General features: G+C 35.6%; 2 protein-coding genes across 2 annotated transcripts; one reads left to right on the top strand and one right to left on the bottom strand.

Moving 5' to 3' along the window:
• The first annotated feature begins 209 nt into the window (after positions 1-209).
• LOC132173567 (phosphomevalonate kinase, peroxisomal) lies at positions 210-12,056 on the top strand. The gene is made up of 11 exons (XM_059585084.1): positions 210-285; positions 365-440; positions 845-995; positions 2,122-2,219; positions 2,622-2,731; positions 2,827-2,879; positions 3,250-3,633; positions 5,713-5,817; positions 6,678-6,905; positions 8,465-8,587; positions 11,677-12,056. The coding sequence occupies exons 2-11, from the start codon at positions 433-435 to the stop codon at positions 11,938-11,940; spliced, it is 1,524 nt and encodes a 507-aa protein (XP_059441067.1). The 5' UTR covers positions 210-285; positions 365-432; the 3' UTR covers positions 11,941-12,056.
• Positions 12,057-12,159: 103 nt separating this feature from the next.
• LOC132173566 (pentatricopeptide repeat-containing protein At1g31920) lies at positions 12,160-15,016 on the bottom strand. Its single transcript, XM_059585083.1, has one exon. The coding sequence runs from the start codon at positions 14,562-14,564 to the stop codon at positions 12,747-12,749; it is 1,818 nt and encodes a 605-aa protein (XP_059441066.1). The 5' UTR covers positions 14,565-15,016; the 3' UTR covers positions 12,160-12,746.
• Positions 15,017-17,930: the final 2,914 nt, after the last annotated feature.

Genomic DNA, 17,930 nt, shown 5'->3' with positions numbered 1-17,930 from the left:
GGAAGATATACATTCTTATGAAACAAACCCATTGCTAATTTTTTGTTTTATTTATTTATTTCATTTTCATGCTTTGCATTTCATTGAAAGGAAAATTGAAAAAAAGAAAAGAAAAGTGAAATAATTTAAACTTTTTTTTTTAGTAAAGTGTTTTTTTTTTTTTTGAAATCTTTTTTTTAGTCAAGTTAACCAATAAACAGGGTTGAAGACTTGTGATCACCAAAACCAGTGAGTTTGTGGGTGCTGTCGTCTTCGCTGGAAGTCGAGCTAGTGAATCTAAAAGAGGTGCATGCAACTGCCCGGCACTAACAATCTCCTCCTCCTTCTATAATATTTGTACTATTTTTTGTTTCTTTGAATGCAGCTAATCACAGTTGCATAACCTTCAAGAACAAATAGTGACAACAAATCTAGAGAGAGTGAGAGAGAGCAATGGCCGTGTAAGTTCCTCTCCATATGTTGGTTTTCCTTGAATTGGGTCTCAATTTTTTTTCTTGTTTCTGTGTTTGGTGCCTGAGAAAGAGTACGATTGAGAAAAAAAAAACGTTATGGGTTTTAGTTTTTTTTTAATGATCTTCTTTTGTTTTTGATTCTTAACTATTGGGGACCCAGTAGAACCAAAAAAATTCTGATTCAGAAAACGATTTGGGTTAGTTTCAGATTGCTTTTTCAGTATTTTCAGGAACCGATATAGCATACGAGATTTTTAGGATTTATTTTCTTTAGCTTTGCTTTTAGAGAAAACAAATGGAGGGATGGTGTGTGTTTGGTGATTCCCAATTGTAATGTTCATGAAAAGGAGATGTAGGAATTCTGATTTGGGAAAATTGTGATGTTCAAACAGTGTTGCTTCGGCTCCTGGGAAGGTCTTGATGACTGGGGGTTACCTTATTCTGGAGAGGCCGAATGCAGGGCTCGTACTCAGTACCAACGCTCGCTTTTTCGCAATTGTGAAACCACTTTACGAGGAGATCAAGCCGGACGGCTGGGCATGGGTGCGTAAATCTTCAACTTTGTCCTTTATAGACTGAGTTTGTTATCATTGGCTTCATTTTCTTGTTGATTCTTGTTTGTCAATTTTCTTCTCTGCAATTTTGGAGGTGGCATATCGTGTAATCCTTCAAAATGTTTGATATTTTTGTTAATGGGAAAATAGTCATCCTATGTGAAGAGAGTAGAGTGGAAAATGGTAGTAAGGTGTTTAGTATACAAACACCGGACCCAGCAGAAAAGGCAAAAGACTGACTTAAATAAAGTCTCTCCAAAAAAGAGACCTTGCAAGGTCTCTGCTTGTTTGCTGAGAAAATTGGGGGAGAGAAAAGGTATAGAATACAAATTTAATTAATTTTGAGGGTTACAACCAAATGCTACTTATAAAAATAAAAAATAAAAAAATGGTTTTATTAGATCTTATTGTCAGAGCCTACATCTTACCTACTTATTAAACCAGAGAAAAATGTCTATCTCCTTTATGATGTTAATCGAAGGTGGGAGGGGATCTGAGAAAGGACATAAATTTTAGTTGAGACATGGGCTGCGGAGCAGTTTTTTGGTGGCCTACTATGAAGCCAATTGTTTTGTGGCTATGAATGCCTTACGTAGTAGGGATGCAACTTGATAGGTGCAGGTTTACCTTAATATGTCCTCCCGCTTCCGTTAGAATCAGTTTGCCTCCTTGAATATGCCTCTGAGCAATAGTATTAGTTATTTTGTTCTTTTTTCAATAAATTATCACTGATCCCAAAAGAAAAGGTTTATCCCATACCAAATTGCAGTCTTAGTTAACATATGTTAATTTCCAGAGAGTTATTAGCATGACTGACCTTGGTTGATTTGCTTCTTTATTGCGATTAACTCAACCAATGCAGGATAAGTTGCATGTCTAGAAAATCAGGCCAAATGCAGCCTCTATGTGGTGTTTAGTGAAATGAGGCGATGCTCTGATTACTTCTATAAGAGTCATGTTTTTCACATGTGCCGCTTTCTGCATTTATTTCTCAATAGCTTTGTTTGGTGCTTTGTGTTGGCCAACAATATTGTTGTGTCGGTATCACAAGCCTTTTTTGGGAATGTTATTAGCATGGCGCTGAATTTCTTGTGACTTCCTGTACCACTTTTCAGGCATGGACAGATGTGAAATTAACATCTCCTCAGATGTCTAGAGAAAGCATGTATAAATTGGCACTGAAAAATGTGACCCTTCAGTGTGTCTCTTCAAGGCAAGTTTTTATTACTGTTGCTACTTGTGTATATTTTACAGTTGAAGATCTTCAAGATTCTCTTAATTGAGTTTAAGTTTTCTTGGATTTCATTGATGTCCTCAATTTTAGGACTTGAACCGTATATCTTTTTCTTGCCGTTCTCTTCTTTTGTGGGTATCCTTTTGTATACTTCACTTGTGCCCCCTATTGATGCTCATAGTAACATCGTTAATTATCTGAACAACAAATTGCTTTCATGTGACAAAAATGGTTATAGAGAATGCTGGGTCTGCTCCAAAGATGCTTAATTTAAAGGTTCATGTTATTCTTACTTTACAAATCATGTGCAAATGATAAGGAGGAGCACATGGTCAAATGAATATTTTAAGTGGTACTTACTTTATTGGCTTAAAATTTCAGTGACTCAAGGAACCCTTTTGTGGAACAAGCAGTGCAATACGCTGTGGCAGCTGCACATGCAGCATTTGATAAGAATAAGAAAGAGTTGTTACACAAACTTCTTTTACAAGGTAAAGTTTGATGCTCCCATGTTTCTCTATCACAGTGAAGATAAAGCACTTCTACAGCTTCATGCATCTAATGTTTAACTGGATTAGTCATGCAGGTCTTGATATCACAATTTTAGGTTCCAATGAGTTTTATTCATATCGGAATCAGGTATTTTTACCCTTTTTGATATATCAGTATCTTTCCGTTATGATGGTGGCAACTTTTATTTTTCTTAATTGTTTTAAATTTTCTTTTCTTTTTTTTGGGTAAAATTTCCCCTTAAGAGTTCATCTTCATTGTACATGCTTTTGTACACTGTATACCATAGTTGTTTTGGTTCTTGTGAGAAATATATCCAACAACTTACAATCATTAAGGAGAGCCAACTACCATAATTTCTTTTATCAAAGTACGAAAAATTGCTAATTAAGCTTGCCCTTCGAGTAGGAGTTGCTCCTTCAAATTTAAGTGCTTTAATTTACAAGGGAATTCCAAAGTTTTAGATCAAGATATATATCTCTTGTACCCTCTTGCATAGATTGAAGCACGTGGACTCCCCTTGACCCCAGAAGCATTAGCTGCCCTTCCACCTTTTACATCAATTACCTTCAACATTGAGGATTCAAAAGCAGAAAATTGCAAGCCTGAAGTCGCAAAAACTGGATTGGGTTCTTCAGCAGCGATGACAACTGCCGTGGTTGCTGCTTTGCTTCATTACCTTGGAGTTGTTAATCTTTCTTCCTTGACGAAAGATCAAGACCAAGAAAGGGACACTACAGATCTTGATATAGTACACATGATAGCTCAAACTGCTCACTGTATTGCGCAAGGGAAAGTTGGCAGTGGGTTTGATGTCAGTTCTGCCGTTTATGGCAGTCAACGTTATGTTCGGTTTTCACCAGAAGTGATTTCTTCTGCTCAGGTCTCTCTCTCTCTCTCTCTCTCTCTCTCTCTCTCTGTGTGTGTGCGCGCGTGCATGAGTACCCGTTGTTTGTTTGTGTGTCTCATGGCTGGTTGTGTATTATGTATGGAGAGACCACATCATAATCCTCATTCGTCCAAATTTCACTTGAACAAAATTGTCAAACCTATATCTAATTTAGTCTGACTTAACTAGTGTTACATGGACACTTGGTAGGTAAGCATTGGCTGCCCTATGGGGTTTGTCATGCCAAATTTGTTTACTGTAAATTTAGATTTCATATCGAGTCTAATATTTTCGAATTTCTTTGATCTCTTAAGCGTGTTAGAGTATTAGTTAAATGACTAAATTTACCATTTCCTATGAGCTGAAACTTTTGAAATAAGTGGTGATTTAATATGGTATTAGAGTAAAGGTTTTGAGTTTAAACCCTAATTCTAGGGTTTAGCTTATATTTCAATTAAATATTTCACTTGTTAAGTCTTACTTATTGAATGAGTGTTTAAGCCCATACTTGAGAGTGTTAGAATATTAGTTAAATAATTAAATTCATTATTTCTTATAAGATTAAGCTTTGATATAAATGGTGATTAAATGTAGTAATAACACAGAGATCCTGAGTTTGAATTCCAGCTCCATGGTTTACCATCCATTTTAATTAAATATTTCATATGTCGGGTTTCACTATCAATTTAAGCTTTTGGAATAATTGATGATTTAATAAAGGACATAAATTTTCTCCAAACCAGTATGGAGGAATTATCCTCCAACCCATTTAAAATAGTGCTAAGTGTCTATAAACATTTAAAATGTTAATTTAAGTTATTGGTAAACTGCTATTAATGACCTGAATAATTTAATGTGCATTTTAAATGTTTATAGACACTTAGCACTACTTTAAATGGGTTGGAGGATAATTCCTCCAGATTGGTTTGGAGGAAATTTATGTCCTTTAATAAAACAAACAACATGCTGTGTTTATATGTCAAAATGGCCATGGGCTACTCTTTTTTTTTTTTTTTTTTTTTTTTCACATTATTCTCCCAAGTAACATTTAAGTTTTCCCGTCATTTGTTATGTCTGCACATATACCATTAAGATTTCCTTGAGTTGTACAAATTTTGTATGAGATAATTTTGATAATATTCAGAGTGTCATGACGGTTTAGACTGGCTTATATTAGTCGTTTTATTTTGTTGATGCCTTAGTCTCTACCAATCTCCTTTGTTGTTTTATAGGGTACAATATCCAAACTCCTTTCACTTTACAACAGTGAATCTGGTAACAGAGTGATGAACATATAGCATCGTTCATCTTCTGAAAAACATAGTGCTGAGAATAACGTATGAATCCCTGAAGGCAAGGTTAAAGGAATGATGGATCTATGACATTACATTTGAGTTTCTCTTGTGGTTGTCAACTTCAAAAGATTTCTGGAAGACTTGTTTGTTTCCTAATTTCCATCTTGTTTGTTTTCAAGGCTTTGTGAGGAAATATGTTATCATCTTTTTTATTTCATACACCATACCTGACCTGATATTGATAGATTGAATATACAAACAAACCATCCTGAAAGTCACTTCATGTGAGCAAGTTTATAGTTAGGCAGCAGGGGGCTAAGTTTTCTATAGAATGGAGGTTATGAAGCTTATTAGAAAATTTTAGTTTTAGCAGCTGCTTTTTGAGGAGCCGCTTGTTATGAAGGATCAGGGTTTATTCATTTAGTGCTTTCCCTGTGCAGCTTGCTAGTCTCTAGCTCTTCTAGGCTCATTTTTCTTTACAAGTTGTCTCGCTCTTTCCCCCTTTTCAGCCCCCCCCCACACCTCCCAAAAAAAGAAGAAGAAGAAGAGGATGAAGCAATCTATATATAAAATAAACCATACGGACTTGCTTATGTTACCATACCTGTGTTTTGGATGAAACCCTCTCAGGATTAGGTTAATTTATGTCTAACTTTGATACAATGAAATGCATACAAGGCTCATATATGTTTTCTCTTTTCATGTACAAAATGTTACATGCAAATTTTAGTAAATGTCTTTTGAACACTTCCATAACATTTGTTTTGAGACATTGCAGGTTGCAGCAAAAGGATTGCCCTTAGAAGAAGTCATTGTAGATATCCTAAAAGGGAAATGGGACCATGAGAGAACTAAGTTTTCCTTGCCACCATTGATGACCCTTGTAAGAATTCTAAAATTTAGAATTTCTTGGAACTTGTATGTGTTTGCAAATGTCAATATGATTTTATGTTATGCTTATAGATATTATCTGGACAGAGAAATTAACTAATGAAATGCCACTTTCCCTCGTTAGTTTTAATACCCAACTCAACATGAATTGTGTTTGCCTCTTTCAATTTTCCCCTTTCATTCCTCCCAACTGAACTTTATGCTTGCATTTTGAACTTGCCATCTCTCCATGTTATCTTTTCTTGGGCTCTTTCTGTCTGTGTCTCAATGAAATCAAGTTCCCAGCTTTTATTAGACTCTTTCCACGTTAGGGATATTGACTTTTTGAGGTGACTGTTTTGTTTCTGTTAACTTTGTTTTATAAAGCACAGTACATTGAGAAGAATGATAATTCTGTTTTAATTATATGAAGCTTGGAGGAAACCTATGTAGCTAGTGTACAAGCTTTATGATTGGTAGGATGGAGCAATATCATCACTAATTTTGCTACGTTGTTACAACAAAATCTAGAAAGCTGTTTGGAGCAACTGGACATTTTTCATGTGCAATGGGTTTAATTTTGTAATGTGTAGCATGTGTACAGTGGAATGGTTCTTTAAAAGAAGCTTCTGCTTCCTTGTTAAGTATATTTGTGAATAATAACATCACGAGCATAGATTGGCAATTATATGTAAGCAAGAAAGAAAGTGACTGAAAACTAGTCTGCAAAACAGCACTATCTCCAACCATGTCTTTTTTCTCTCTTCTTCTTTCATTTTCCGTAAAAATGCTGTGCTCTCATCAAACTTATCTTTGTTTCTAAAAATTCATCGAAGTACCGTCTGCTCTTATTGATTAGTGTGCTTTCTGCAGCTACTAGGAGAACCAGGAACTGGAGGATCATCTACACCATCAATGGTAGGTGCTGTGAAAAAGTGGCAGAAGTCTGACCCTCATAAATCCCTAGACACATGGAGAAAGTTGTCAGAGGCAAATTCTTCACTTGAAGTACAATTCAATATGTTAAGCAAACTTGCAGAAGAACACTGGGATGCATATAAATGCATAATTGACATCTGCAGCAGGCTTAGGCCAGACAAGGTAATTCTTGAGCTCATTTTCTCACATCTGCAGTGGAAATATTACTAATAATCACATTTCTTGGGGTTCTCTGGCAATGAAAAAAAAGTGATGACAGTTTTTGGTTTTATTTGTTAATGCCTCTTGGGGGGTGTTTTTTGTGTTCGATTTGAAAAAGTGTCATGATGTGACATAAAGGTGAAAATGATTTTTGTGTTTTTAAGAGTGTTTTGTGTTTGGGTTGTTTGTTAATGTTTTTGTTTTGAGAAAAAAAAAACAAAAGGCAGAAAGCAAAATTTTTAACAAATGAAGCCAAGTTTCTTTGGGAGTTTGAGATACATGTCGACTGTCATTTTGTTCTCCACATCAAGTAAAATATCTTCAATTGTTTTTTGGTATCCACTATTTTATTCAAAGGTTCATTTCCCTTTGCATTACCTGATTTTCGTATGTTCATTGGCAAAGGAAAGACGAATACCTGAAGTCTGGAATTGTGTAGTTATCTTTTGTATCAGACTTGCTTCTATATTTTGTCCTTGTATGACTTAGAAAATATTCCTTGTTATGTGAAGCATCAAGTAGTGTCTTATTTATCGAGTTCAGAGATTTATTAAAAAGAAAATAATAGGTCATTTCCAAATATATGTCCTGCCAAACAGCAATATTCTGGGTCGGATCATAGGATCAGATCAGCAAGAAATAAGTCCTTAGCACCTGTATTGAATTTTTGAACTAGCTGCCATATTTTGTTTGTTGTTCATAAACATTAAAAAGTTGATATTTGCATATTGTTGGTAGAAACTGAAAAGTTAAGAGAAATAGAAAGAGGAAGTTCTTCATTTCATTAGAGACATTTCACAAATCGAGGATAATTTTAAACCTAAGAATTATGGGCTGCCAAATGCTTTGCGGGCTCAAGGTTCTACCCTTAAAGTCATCTAATGGGATGACTATAACTGTTAGAAATACTGCATTATCTCTGAATATCAAAGTTTTTTTTTTGATAAGTATCTCTGAATATCAAAGTTAATTTTCAAAAACGATTTGCACATAATCTTCCATTATTACAATTAACTGTCGCGATGAACTTGCTGGCTGTACTTGCTATTCAATTGGTAGATTTCTTGCCCGTAGAAATTTTGCCATGGTAATTTGTGTTCTTTTTTGGCCTTTCATTTCCCAGAGGACGGGAGGGTGGGAGAGCAAGTGACTCATCTGGAGCCTATTATCATGGGTTTTACATGTATCACTGTGGAAAAACAAACTTATGGTTTTTTAAATAGGATTCGTGCATATGACATAAAACCATGTTTTAGACCAGGTTTATGCTTGTTTCTGAGCTTCATTTTCAAATTGTGAACTTCAAAAAGTAGGTACAGTTTGGTGAGTCATGTGCAAGTTGTTGAGATTGCCTAGTCCATTGTAGTTGTAAATTTAATAGTTTGGTAAGTCGTGCAAGTTATTGAGATTTCCTAGTCTATTTAAGCTGTAAATTTAATAGTTTTACCTTTCTACTTTTTACTTTGTTTTTTTTTTATCTTTTCTAATTTTGATTTTCGCTTACTAATTTTCCTGAACAGTGGCTAGAGCAAGCTTCTGAACCGACACAAGAAGCAGTTGTTAAAGCATTGTTAGGAGCAAGAGATGCTATGCTTGGGATCAGATATCATATGCGCCAGATGGGTGATGCTGCAGATGTTCCGGTAGGTTCTTTCCTCTTCAGTTGAATGCTTGTTTCTCATTCTTCTTTTCATAAGTATTTTTATATTCCATATAAAATGTTAAGGTTGAGAATACAAATAACTAGAATGAAAACCAGTGATTTTCCCCCCCTTATATTAATGATGTGGACATGCAAGACTTTGCAATCAAAATGGCCAGAGTCACTTGTTCAATTCACTAATCTTCCTAGCAAAAAGATGGTAAAAGAATCCATCTTCTCTTGCGGACGTTCCAATTGATGCATGTACCCCTGTGTCTGTTTCATGTAATGGTTGAGAAGATGGTTTCTGCAATATACCACTTAAAACCTAAGTAACTTCCACAGTTTTTTTTTTTTTTTAATTTTTATATGTAAGTAATAAATCAATCTCAATAAAAGCGTAAGGCGCCTTTAAATACATTGGAAGTATACAAAAGGAACCACCTAACTAGCAGAGGCAAAACGAACAAGGAAATCATTAACACTAATCGACAAAGGAGACACATATGCCGCCATCCATAAATACAAAGTTTCATAGAAGAAAGGTAACTTTCACAGTTATCTTATTAATGTCACGTCTTGAGATATTCCATCTATGGCTTATTTATTTTGGAGAATTTTTTTTTAATATAAACTGACCAAACTACTATCTTGGTCCTCAAACTATAGGTCATAGTTCAATTTCATTCCTAAACTATCAATTGTGTCAATTTAGTCCTACAAATTTTAAAAATGTATTCTCTTACAGGGAATAAAAGAAGTATATAGTGAAAAAAAAAAAAAAAAAAAAAAAAAAAAGAAGAAGAAGAAGAAGAAGAAGAAAAAGAATAGGCATAAGCAAATCTGGCTTCTTCTTCCTCTTCATTTTTTAGCTCCTCCCATTGTCCTCATTTGTTTTTCTTTGATATTTTCATTTCTTGTCTTTGCTCTCTAGATCTTGTTATTTGTTGGATTGTTTTCCTTTGATTTGTGGGAAAAGTAGCTAAAATTTTGATATTGATTGGAATGGTGACTTGGAAAGTAGAGCTTGAAGGTTTCATAAAATGGTAGAGTCAACATTGCTGAGTTAGTAACTTGGCTGAGTTGAGTAGGTTTTTTTGAAGTTAACTTGGCTTAAATTTGGACTTTCTTCCAAAGCAACTCGTAATTGAAGTGTCACCATGACTGCGTTAACCTCAGTTGCATATTGATGACACAGAAATAATCATTTTTTGAGAAGTCTGAGAATAATGGTAGAAAATTAGTGATCAAATTAATGAGGAAGAGCAAAGTAATCTGAATGGTAGTTTGGGTAGGGAGAAAGGGCAACAAACGCACGTGGAGGTCTCCAGCAGCAACCACGTAATCTGGATCCTAGGTCAAGTTACTCTGGTGCTTCGTGGAGTGTACCTCCAGTATGATTTGAGGGTTTTTTTAAGAAAGAGGACTATATTTTCCGAAAAGATGGGAGTCACATGTGGCTCATCAACCCCAAGGGGTTGGCCCAAGTGGTGAAGGCCTTAGTCTTGAGGTTTGCTCCCGTCAAGGTCCATGGTTCAACACCTCATGAGTGCAAACAATCCCTTGGGGCCACACCCCCTGGTGAAAAGCCAGCAACTTGACCAATTTCGTGTAGGAAAACTTCCGAGGGTGCAATGCACGAGATCGGGGTTTACTCTGCAAGGGTGGGTCTAAAAGGCCCTGCCTTGGAGAAGTTCCCCAACATCAAAAGAAAAAACATGTGGCTCATCCTTAGGCTGGGTTGCTGACATCACCAAATTTTTTGGCTTGCTGATGTGACTCATTTTAGTCATGCCCACATTTACAAGGACAGATGTACAATGACATTAGCCACGTTAGCAAGTTTCAATTAGGCCATTGGTGATCAAGCAAGTCATAGTTAACGTTGAAATATATTACAACATAAGGGATTAAATTCTCACAATTGATAATTTGAGGACAAAATTGAGCTTTGACTCATAATTCAAGGACCAAAATAGTGGTTTGGCCTATAAAATTTGAACCCAAGATTGACACTTTGAAACTTCTCCTTGATTTTGATCTGCATTTTGTTTCTCCATCTCCCCTTCATTAGGAAGCATGAAGTTGGGGTCTTGTTTTTTCTTCTTTTTACCCTCTTTCATTGTTGTACTCTGACTAACTCAATTGCATATTTCCAAAGAAAAAAAAATTCAAAGAAAAATGAGAATCTAATTGTCTTATGCGGCTTGGTAAAATGAAGACACAATTCAAATGCCACAATACGTGGATACTCATTTAAGGGAAAATATCAGAAGCTACAAAGACCTGAATTAGAGCCCAGAAATATTGTGAAACGTCAGGCAGAGACTACAATCATGTAATCTGAATCTGTAAGGAACGGATACTGTGATCTTAATATGTATCTGTTTCAGGGTAAAGGACTGCTAAAATTCCATGTTAAGTACTGTACAACTGCAGATAAACTGAGTCGAGCCAAGTGCTAGGTTGTTCAAAGTTAGCTTGTTAATTTTAGGACAATGTTTTGAATGAACACTTTATAAAATTAATCTAGAGTCAAGCTTGAGTAGCATTGTTTTTTCAACAAAGAAGGCCAAGCCAAGTAATGGATTGCTCAACCCCTGGTTTGTTATTCTTTTGATCCGAGTTGTGGGCTGTTCTAATAACTTCTATCCAAAGCTCATGAAATTTGGTTCAATTTCAGAGCCCAAGGTAATTGTTCTGCTAACCTCTAAAAGTGCTGGTTGGGAAATTTTGTAAAGGATGTTTAATTTCCAACTTCCTGATGAGAAAAAAATTACAGAATACTAACACGGTCAATTTAGCGAAGTCATCTCTCAGTTTTTCAAAAGAAATAAATGTAATTTTTTAAAGATCATCTAAAGAAGTATGGGCATCTGACAGCCCTGTAATTAGTGGTCATTTTGTGCATACAGAGAACATAGGTTCCCCTATATTTACCCTTTGTAAATCTGTCATTAAGTGCAATTATAGAGTTTAGCATGGGATAATCAAACTTGTTATGCTAATGGATTCCAGTTCTAGTTTAGTCTTGTTCATTGGAATCTGGCTGCTTATACTCAACTATTAACTAGCTTTCTGAATTCGCAGATTGAACCTGAAACACAAACTCGGCTTTTGGACGCAACGATGAACATGGAAGGAATTTTGCTGGCTGGAGTTCCTGGGGCAGGTGGCTTTGATGCAATCTTTGCTGTGACCTTGGGGGATTCTGGGAGCAATGTCACCAAAGTGTGGAGTTCAGTTAATGTTTTGGCCTTGTTGGTTAGAGAAGATCCCTGTGGCGTTTCTTTGGAAAGTGGAGATCCACGGACCATTGGAATTACAGCAGCCGTTTCTTCAGTTCACATTTAACAAGACCACACTTGTAAACTAGAAGAACAAGTACCTTTATTGAACAATGAAAGTAGGTCAAGATTTGTTGTAATTTCTGTGAACATTGTACAATAAACGAAGTTACTCTTCCTGCATATTGTCCAGAGAGTTTTTATTTGCCATCACATTGTGGCAAATTTTCAGAGTTTCCCATCTTCTCATTTTCGTTTTTGCTTGAAGAAGGATGCAATAATAGAGAGTAATGCTTCTTAAAATCTTCTTCAAGAACAGTTTTCAACAATGTTGAAAGTCTTCATCTTCTCATTTTCATTCTTTGTTTTAGATTGAATGATAATAACCGTGGAAGCCATTTTCTAGCATGAAATGAAAACCATTTTCAAAATTTTGCTTCAATGCCCCCCATCCAGACAGGCAGTACCGGATACCAGGGACCCTGGCCAGAACCACACTTTCAAGTTTCCCTGCATGTGGCTCGGCCGTGCTTTCTGAGGTGCTGCCTGTGACTCATTATGGAAGAAGGGGGCAGAACTGCACGCTTTCGCATCTTCTTGAACTTGGTATGCCTCCCCTTGATCTAGTAAAAAGAGTTCCTCTCTCTATCTACAGGTATGAATCTTCCTTGCATCATGGAAATGCCACTATCATTAGCAAGAGAAAAATGCTCAAAGAATTCCCAAGATATGTTTATTCAATCTCCTCCTCTCCTATAAATGTTTTCTTTTCTTATCATGGAATTTATATCTTGGGGAAATATCATTCAAGATGGTGAGTAAAAAGAAGTTTCCCCATGAATCATTAGGCTGGGGCAGAAAAATGAATCAATTTCACCAGTAATCACCACAAGTGCAAGTTCCATTTTTGAAATGGTGAAACCGAGAACGATCTCTTACAGTAATCTCTCGTTCATAAATCACTGAAATATATTTAGTGTATGTGTGACAGTCATTACACATCCTTACATTTCTAGCTATCCTTATGGGAGACCCCTGAGATGTATGTATGAGTGCAAAAGCAATTGCTAATTTTTGGCTATGAGCTTTCAATCTCTGCCTCTTCTCTTCTTCATCTACATCCAGCAATACCTGTGATATGTCTGGGGAATAGCCTTCAAACTTCAACTGCCATTCCATCTGGTGGATCATCTCCTGAACACCATCACATTGAGGGTGAGACATGTCTTGTGAAACAAACTTATACACTTTCCTCTTCACCTCGACTAGGCTACATCCCGGCGTTTGCTTGAGGCCCTTTTTAACCATTTCTGTCCTAATCCTAGCCACATCCTCCCACCTTTGAGCTCTTGCATACATATTAGATAGAATCACATAATCACTAGGATTAAGTGAATCTAATTGGAAAAGCTTCTTTGCTGCAATCTCCCCTGTTTCCAAGTTATGATGAGCTTTACAGGCGCTAAGAAGGCTCCGCCACACGACATCATTCGGCGCAAAGGGCATGCTATTGACAAGCTCAAAGGCTTCATCGAGCATCCCGGCTTGCCCCATGACGTCCACCAGACAACCATAGTGATGAACTGCTGGTACAATCCCATGTTCAAATTTCATCCTACTGAAACATTGGAGTGCCTCCTTGACAAGACCAGCATGGCTGCAAGCGCTCAACACACCCACATAGACAACATCATCTGGTGCAATACCTTCTTCAAGCATTTCTGAGAAAACTCTCAAAGCTTCCCTACCATGTCCATGCATGGCGAGCCCCGATATCATTACAGTGTAAGAGAATTGGTTCTTCTGGCCCATGTTTTGAAAGAGACGCAGCCCTTTCTCTAGGCACCCACATTTCACATACATGTCTATCAAAGAAGTTTGTACTATAACATTGAGTCCACTAATGTTCCTCAACAAGGATCCATGTGCGCACCTTCCCAAATCAAGAGCACCCAGATGAGTGCAAGCAGAAAGCATACTAACTAATGTGCTTTCTTCAGCTCTCCAACGTCCCTCACTACTCATATCACCAAAAAGCATCAAGCACTCAGACCACAACCCCTTACTAGCATGAGCTCCAATGATGGCACTCCAAGAGGCAACACTCCTTTGATCCATTTGCTTGAAAACAGTACAAGCAAGTTCTATCTTTCCACACTTTCCATACATGCTGATCAAGCTGTTCTGCACAAACACATCAACTTCAAGTCCAAGCTTGAAGACATGTCCATGAGTTTGCATTCCTTCCTTGAGTGCCGGTAACCGGGCACACGCCTTGAGAAGAGGAGGGTAAGTGAAATTGTCAGGTTCGATTCCCCTCTCAATCATCTCATCATACAGAAGGAAAGCTTCCTCAAAGCTTGCATCCTTGACGTACCCTCTGAGCATGGTGTTGAACACAAAAGAACCCGGTTCCTCGATTTGCCGGAAAATCGAGCAGGCATAGTCCATGCTGCCCCAATCTGAGAGAGCACAAGATGCCACAAGATTGCTTGCACAGAAGGACTCCCAAAAGAGTCCCAACTTCAGCATTTGGACATGGACTTGGTTGAACTCTTTCAGGCTCCTGCATCTCTTCAGAAGGGACAAGCATTCTTGCTCCTTCAACCTCAAATTAGATTCTGTGCTTTTTGATGAATCTTTTGCTGGTAACAACAAATGGGTCTGGTTAAGGACCGATGTCCTAATCATCCTGTCATACACACCATGATATACCAATCTGCCAAAGCACAGCTACACACAGAATGACATGAAAAATCGCCATTTCATTTAAAATGACCATAAACTAGTACTCGAAAATATAGACAAAAAATGAAAGAAAATTGCCATATGAACGGAAGTTTTCTGATCTATGATGGATAAAAGGAGATGGGTATCAATCAAATTTGCTACAAAGTAACAATAAGTGTGAACGTTGGCATGTTCTAAGCTTAGTATGGAAAAGTCAACAAGGATTTTGAGTGAAATAGTAGAAAAGTAAGAAACTTCTGAACATTGGCAGTAGTTCTGTTTGTTGGGGAAGGAAGTAGTGTGGGGGGATTTGAATGTCATCCATGGGATTTGGGAAAAGAATTCCAGCCAGAAAAATTGTGTCAGATTATGGGACAAGTAGATTCTGGATAGGATAATGTTCGGGCCTTTGGGAAAGGAGGTTGGCTTCGTAAGATTGCCCTTTTGCTTTGATATACCGCGTCACCATTTAGATCCCCCCACATGGTTTAAATACCGAGAATTCTTCAACTCTCTTGGAATAGTACAAAGTTTTACGTTTTTTTTTTTTCTTTTTTTTTTTTAAAAAAAAATTAGGAAAATATGCACAAACAAACAAACCAGAAAAGAAAAAATAACTATGAAAAAAAAAAAAAAAACAATTCTAGGGACATTTAAGATTTAGATCTCATGTAACGAAGTTGTCTTATTGCATTGTAAATGGGTAGTTTCATGTGATAGTACTTGAACGGCTTGAGTACCTATCCAAATAAGTGAGACTCGAGTAACATCTTATATAAGAATTATCTTATTGCAATATGATATGACAATTTTTCGCACGGAATTCTAAAAGATTCAAACTATTAAATTGGACAACTATAAGCCTGTAAGGGGGAAACAAAATGAGAATGTTTCCATAATTTCATTGCAACTAATAGATAGCAAAATGATGCACAAATTAGCTGGCACTGCCATGAATTTTTTAAAAGACTAACGAAGTATAACATTTGCCACCAAGATGTGACGTTCTCTCTGAAATACAATTTTTTTGCGTTTTCAAATCGTAATTTTTTAAAAACGCAATCTCAAACAATATATTTTTTACAATTTGGTTTGAAATTGTACTTTTTGTTTATAAAATCATAATACCAAACGCATCCGAAGATCTACTTGAAAAAGATATTTTGTCATAAATTATCCTACATCCTTGTGAGCAAATATTGTTCTCATAATTATCTTATAGACAAAATCTCTATTAATAAGCCATTCAAGTATCATCTTGAATGATGACTCACTATTGTTGTAAGTCCAAGTCATTCAAAGTTAAAAGCTTACTATAAAATAGGAAATCAAACTCATCATTACCAACATATTTTACTCTTTCTTCTTACTTCAAATTATAATAATAATATATTCAACTCGGACTATCCACTTTGAAAAGTTTAATAATTACTTACGGGCTTACAAGTAAAATTTCTACGAACGATCATTAGCCTGATCGTTCAAAAAAATTGAAGGACTACTGAAGAGCGTGGTTACAGACAGACTTTCGATAATCACCCACCGAAAGGCCTAGAAAGCCTAATAACTAGATTGACAATTAGAATAATTTATCTCTAAAGTTCATTAGCTCTTATTCTAGTATAATCCTTTCGTAAAGTTTATCGCAGTATTAATGATTTGCACGTAATCTAACTAGATGAGCCGCCTTTATTGATCAAAGTGTGTATATTATCATTTCATCCCTTCCTTTGTGTATTACATCATGTTCCCACTAGTGACAACAAACCCTAACATGTTTCCCTTTTCCTTTCTTGTTTGTTTTGTTGTTTTATTGTATATATATATATAAAACTGAGTGACAGCAACTCCATTCGATATAGTATTTTAGCTATCTAAACCCAACTTCCCACCAAAATATTCCACTTGTTAAAAAGACAAGTTTTAAGAAAATAGTAATAATGCTTTTCACCTATGTTTTCCAATTTCGTCCTTAATTTTTTTATTTAAAAGCAGGAAAATGTGTTACATAACTTGTTATTAGTGCAAAAATAAACTATTATTTTGGGAAAATAAACAAAAACATCTTTGAATTTTGAGAAGAGTAATTATTTAGGAAATTAAAACGAAAATGAGATATTGCAAATATAGTGGTATTTAGAGGGAGGTAAATATAGTTTTCTCATTTTTATTTTTTTATTTTTAAATATAACAGTACTTGAACAATGTTTGAATGGTTAACATTGTCAGAACGGTATTGACCATTGTTCGAAAACTCGAATAGCGTTAGAACGATACATTGTTCATCATTTCCTACTTCCGAAAAATCACATGAACAATGTTCAAATGGTTAACATTGTCTAATCTAGTATGGGGGTACATGGTTGTGTGGTTGACCAATTACCCACTATAATATTATTTGGGGTATATAATCATATACTAATCAATTGCCCGATTATCATGTGTTTCCCAACTCTACTCCTCCACTTGTATTTATTAGAATTAAAAGTGGCAACGATCCTCCCTCTTAACCCTTAATTAGCCAAATTAAAAATTAAGGTCAACAACAATTGCCCATTTACTAACCCAATTCAAGAAAGAGGAGGGAGTTGGTGATTAACCACTCGAAAATTGGTAGATGGATTCTGGTAGATACCGTCCGGGAACATAGATCAATCCAAGAATGTGCAAACAAAAATTGTTGTCCCACACCAATAATACAACTCCAACACCTACATGTTTTAGATGCCGGCCAAATTTTGTATCAATTATATTTTGTCTCATATTTGATAAAGAAATTCCTAGATCCCCTCATAACTTTAAGAATTATACAATGTTATATATATATATATATATATATATATATATGGTTTAACATGAAGCAAAGTCTATTTTCAGAAAATGCAACAAATATAAAAAGTTTTATTTTATTGACAAATGTTAATTTTTTTTATTAGAATAAAGTCTACTTAACTCTCTCAAACTATCACCATAATGACAATCTACCCTCCAAACTATCAATTGCGATAATTTACCTCACAAACTACTAAAACAATGACAATGTACCCCCCAATGCTATCAAAATGACGAAATTACCTTTATAGAAATTTCGATAAGACAAAAATACCATTAAAATTTTGAAAACAAAATTAAATTTTAGTATTTTTGTTTTTATTTTGGTTAGGATAATTTCATTATTTTGTTAAAATTTGAGGTACATTGTCATTATTTTGATAATTTGGAGAGTAAATTGTCGCAATTAATAATTTATAAGATAAATTATTATTAGAGTGGTAGTTTATGAGGATTAAGTGAACTTTGCCATATTTTTTATATCTTCTTTGTATT

This window comes from Corylus avellana, chromosome ca3 (genome assembly GCF_901000735.1).
Source record: "Corylus avellana chromosome ca3, CavTom2PMs-1.0".
NCBI classification, from domain to species: domain Eukaryota; kingdom Viridiplantae; phylum Streptophyta; class Magnoliopsida; order Fagales; family Betulaceae; genus Corylus; species Corylus avellana.
The sequence above is the reverse complement of the archived record's forward strand: the minus strand, read 5'-3'. Positions and strand labels throughout refer to the sequence as shown.

What these genes read in the sequence shown, in the direction of transcription:
- LOC132173567 (XM_059585084.1), top strand. An exon ending in AGCCGGACGGCTGGGCATGG is followed by an intron (nt 996 to 2,121) that starts GTGCGTAAATCT and finishes ACCACTTTTCAG; the next exon opens with GCATGGACAGATGTGAAATT. An exon ending in TTTATTCATATCGGAATCAG is followed by an intron (nt 2,880 to 3,249) that starts GTATTTTTACCC and finishes CCTCTTGCATAG; the next exon opens with ATTGAAGCACGTGGACTCCC.
- LOC132173566 (XM_059585083.1), bottom strand. Translation starts at nt 14,564, where the DNA reads ATGATTAGGACATCGGTCCTTAACCAGACCCATTTGTTGTTACCAGCA.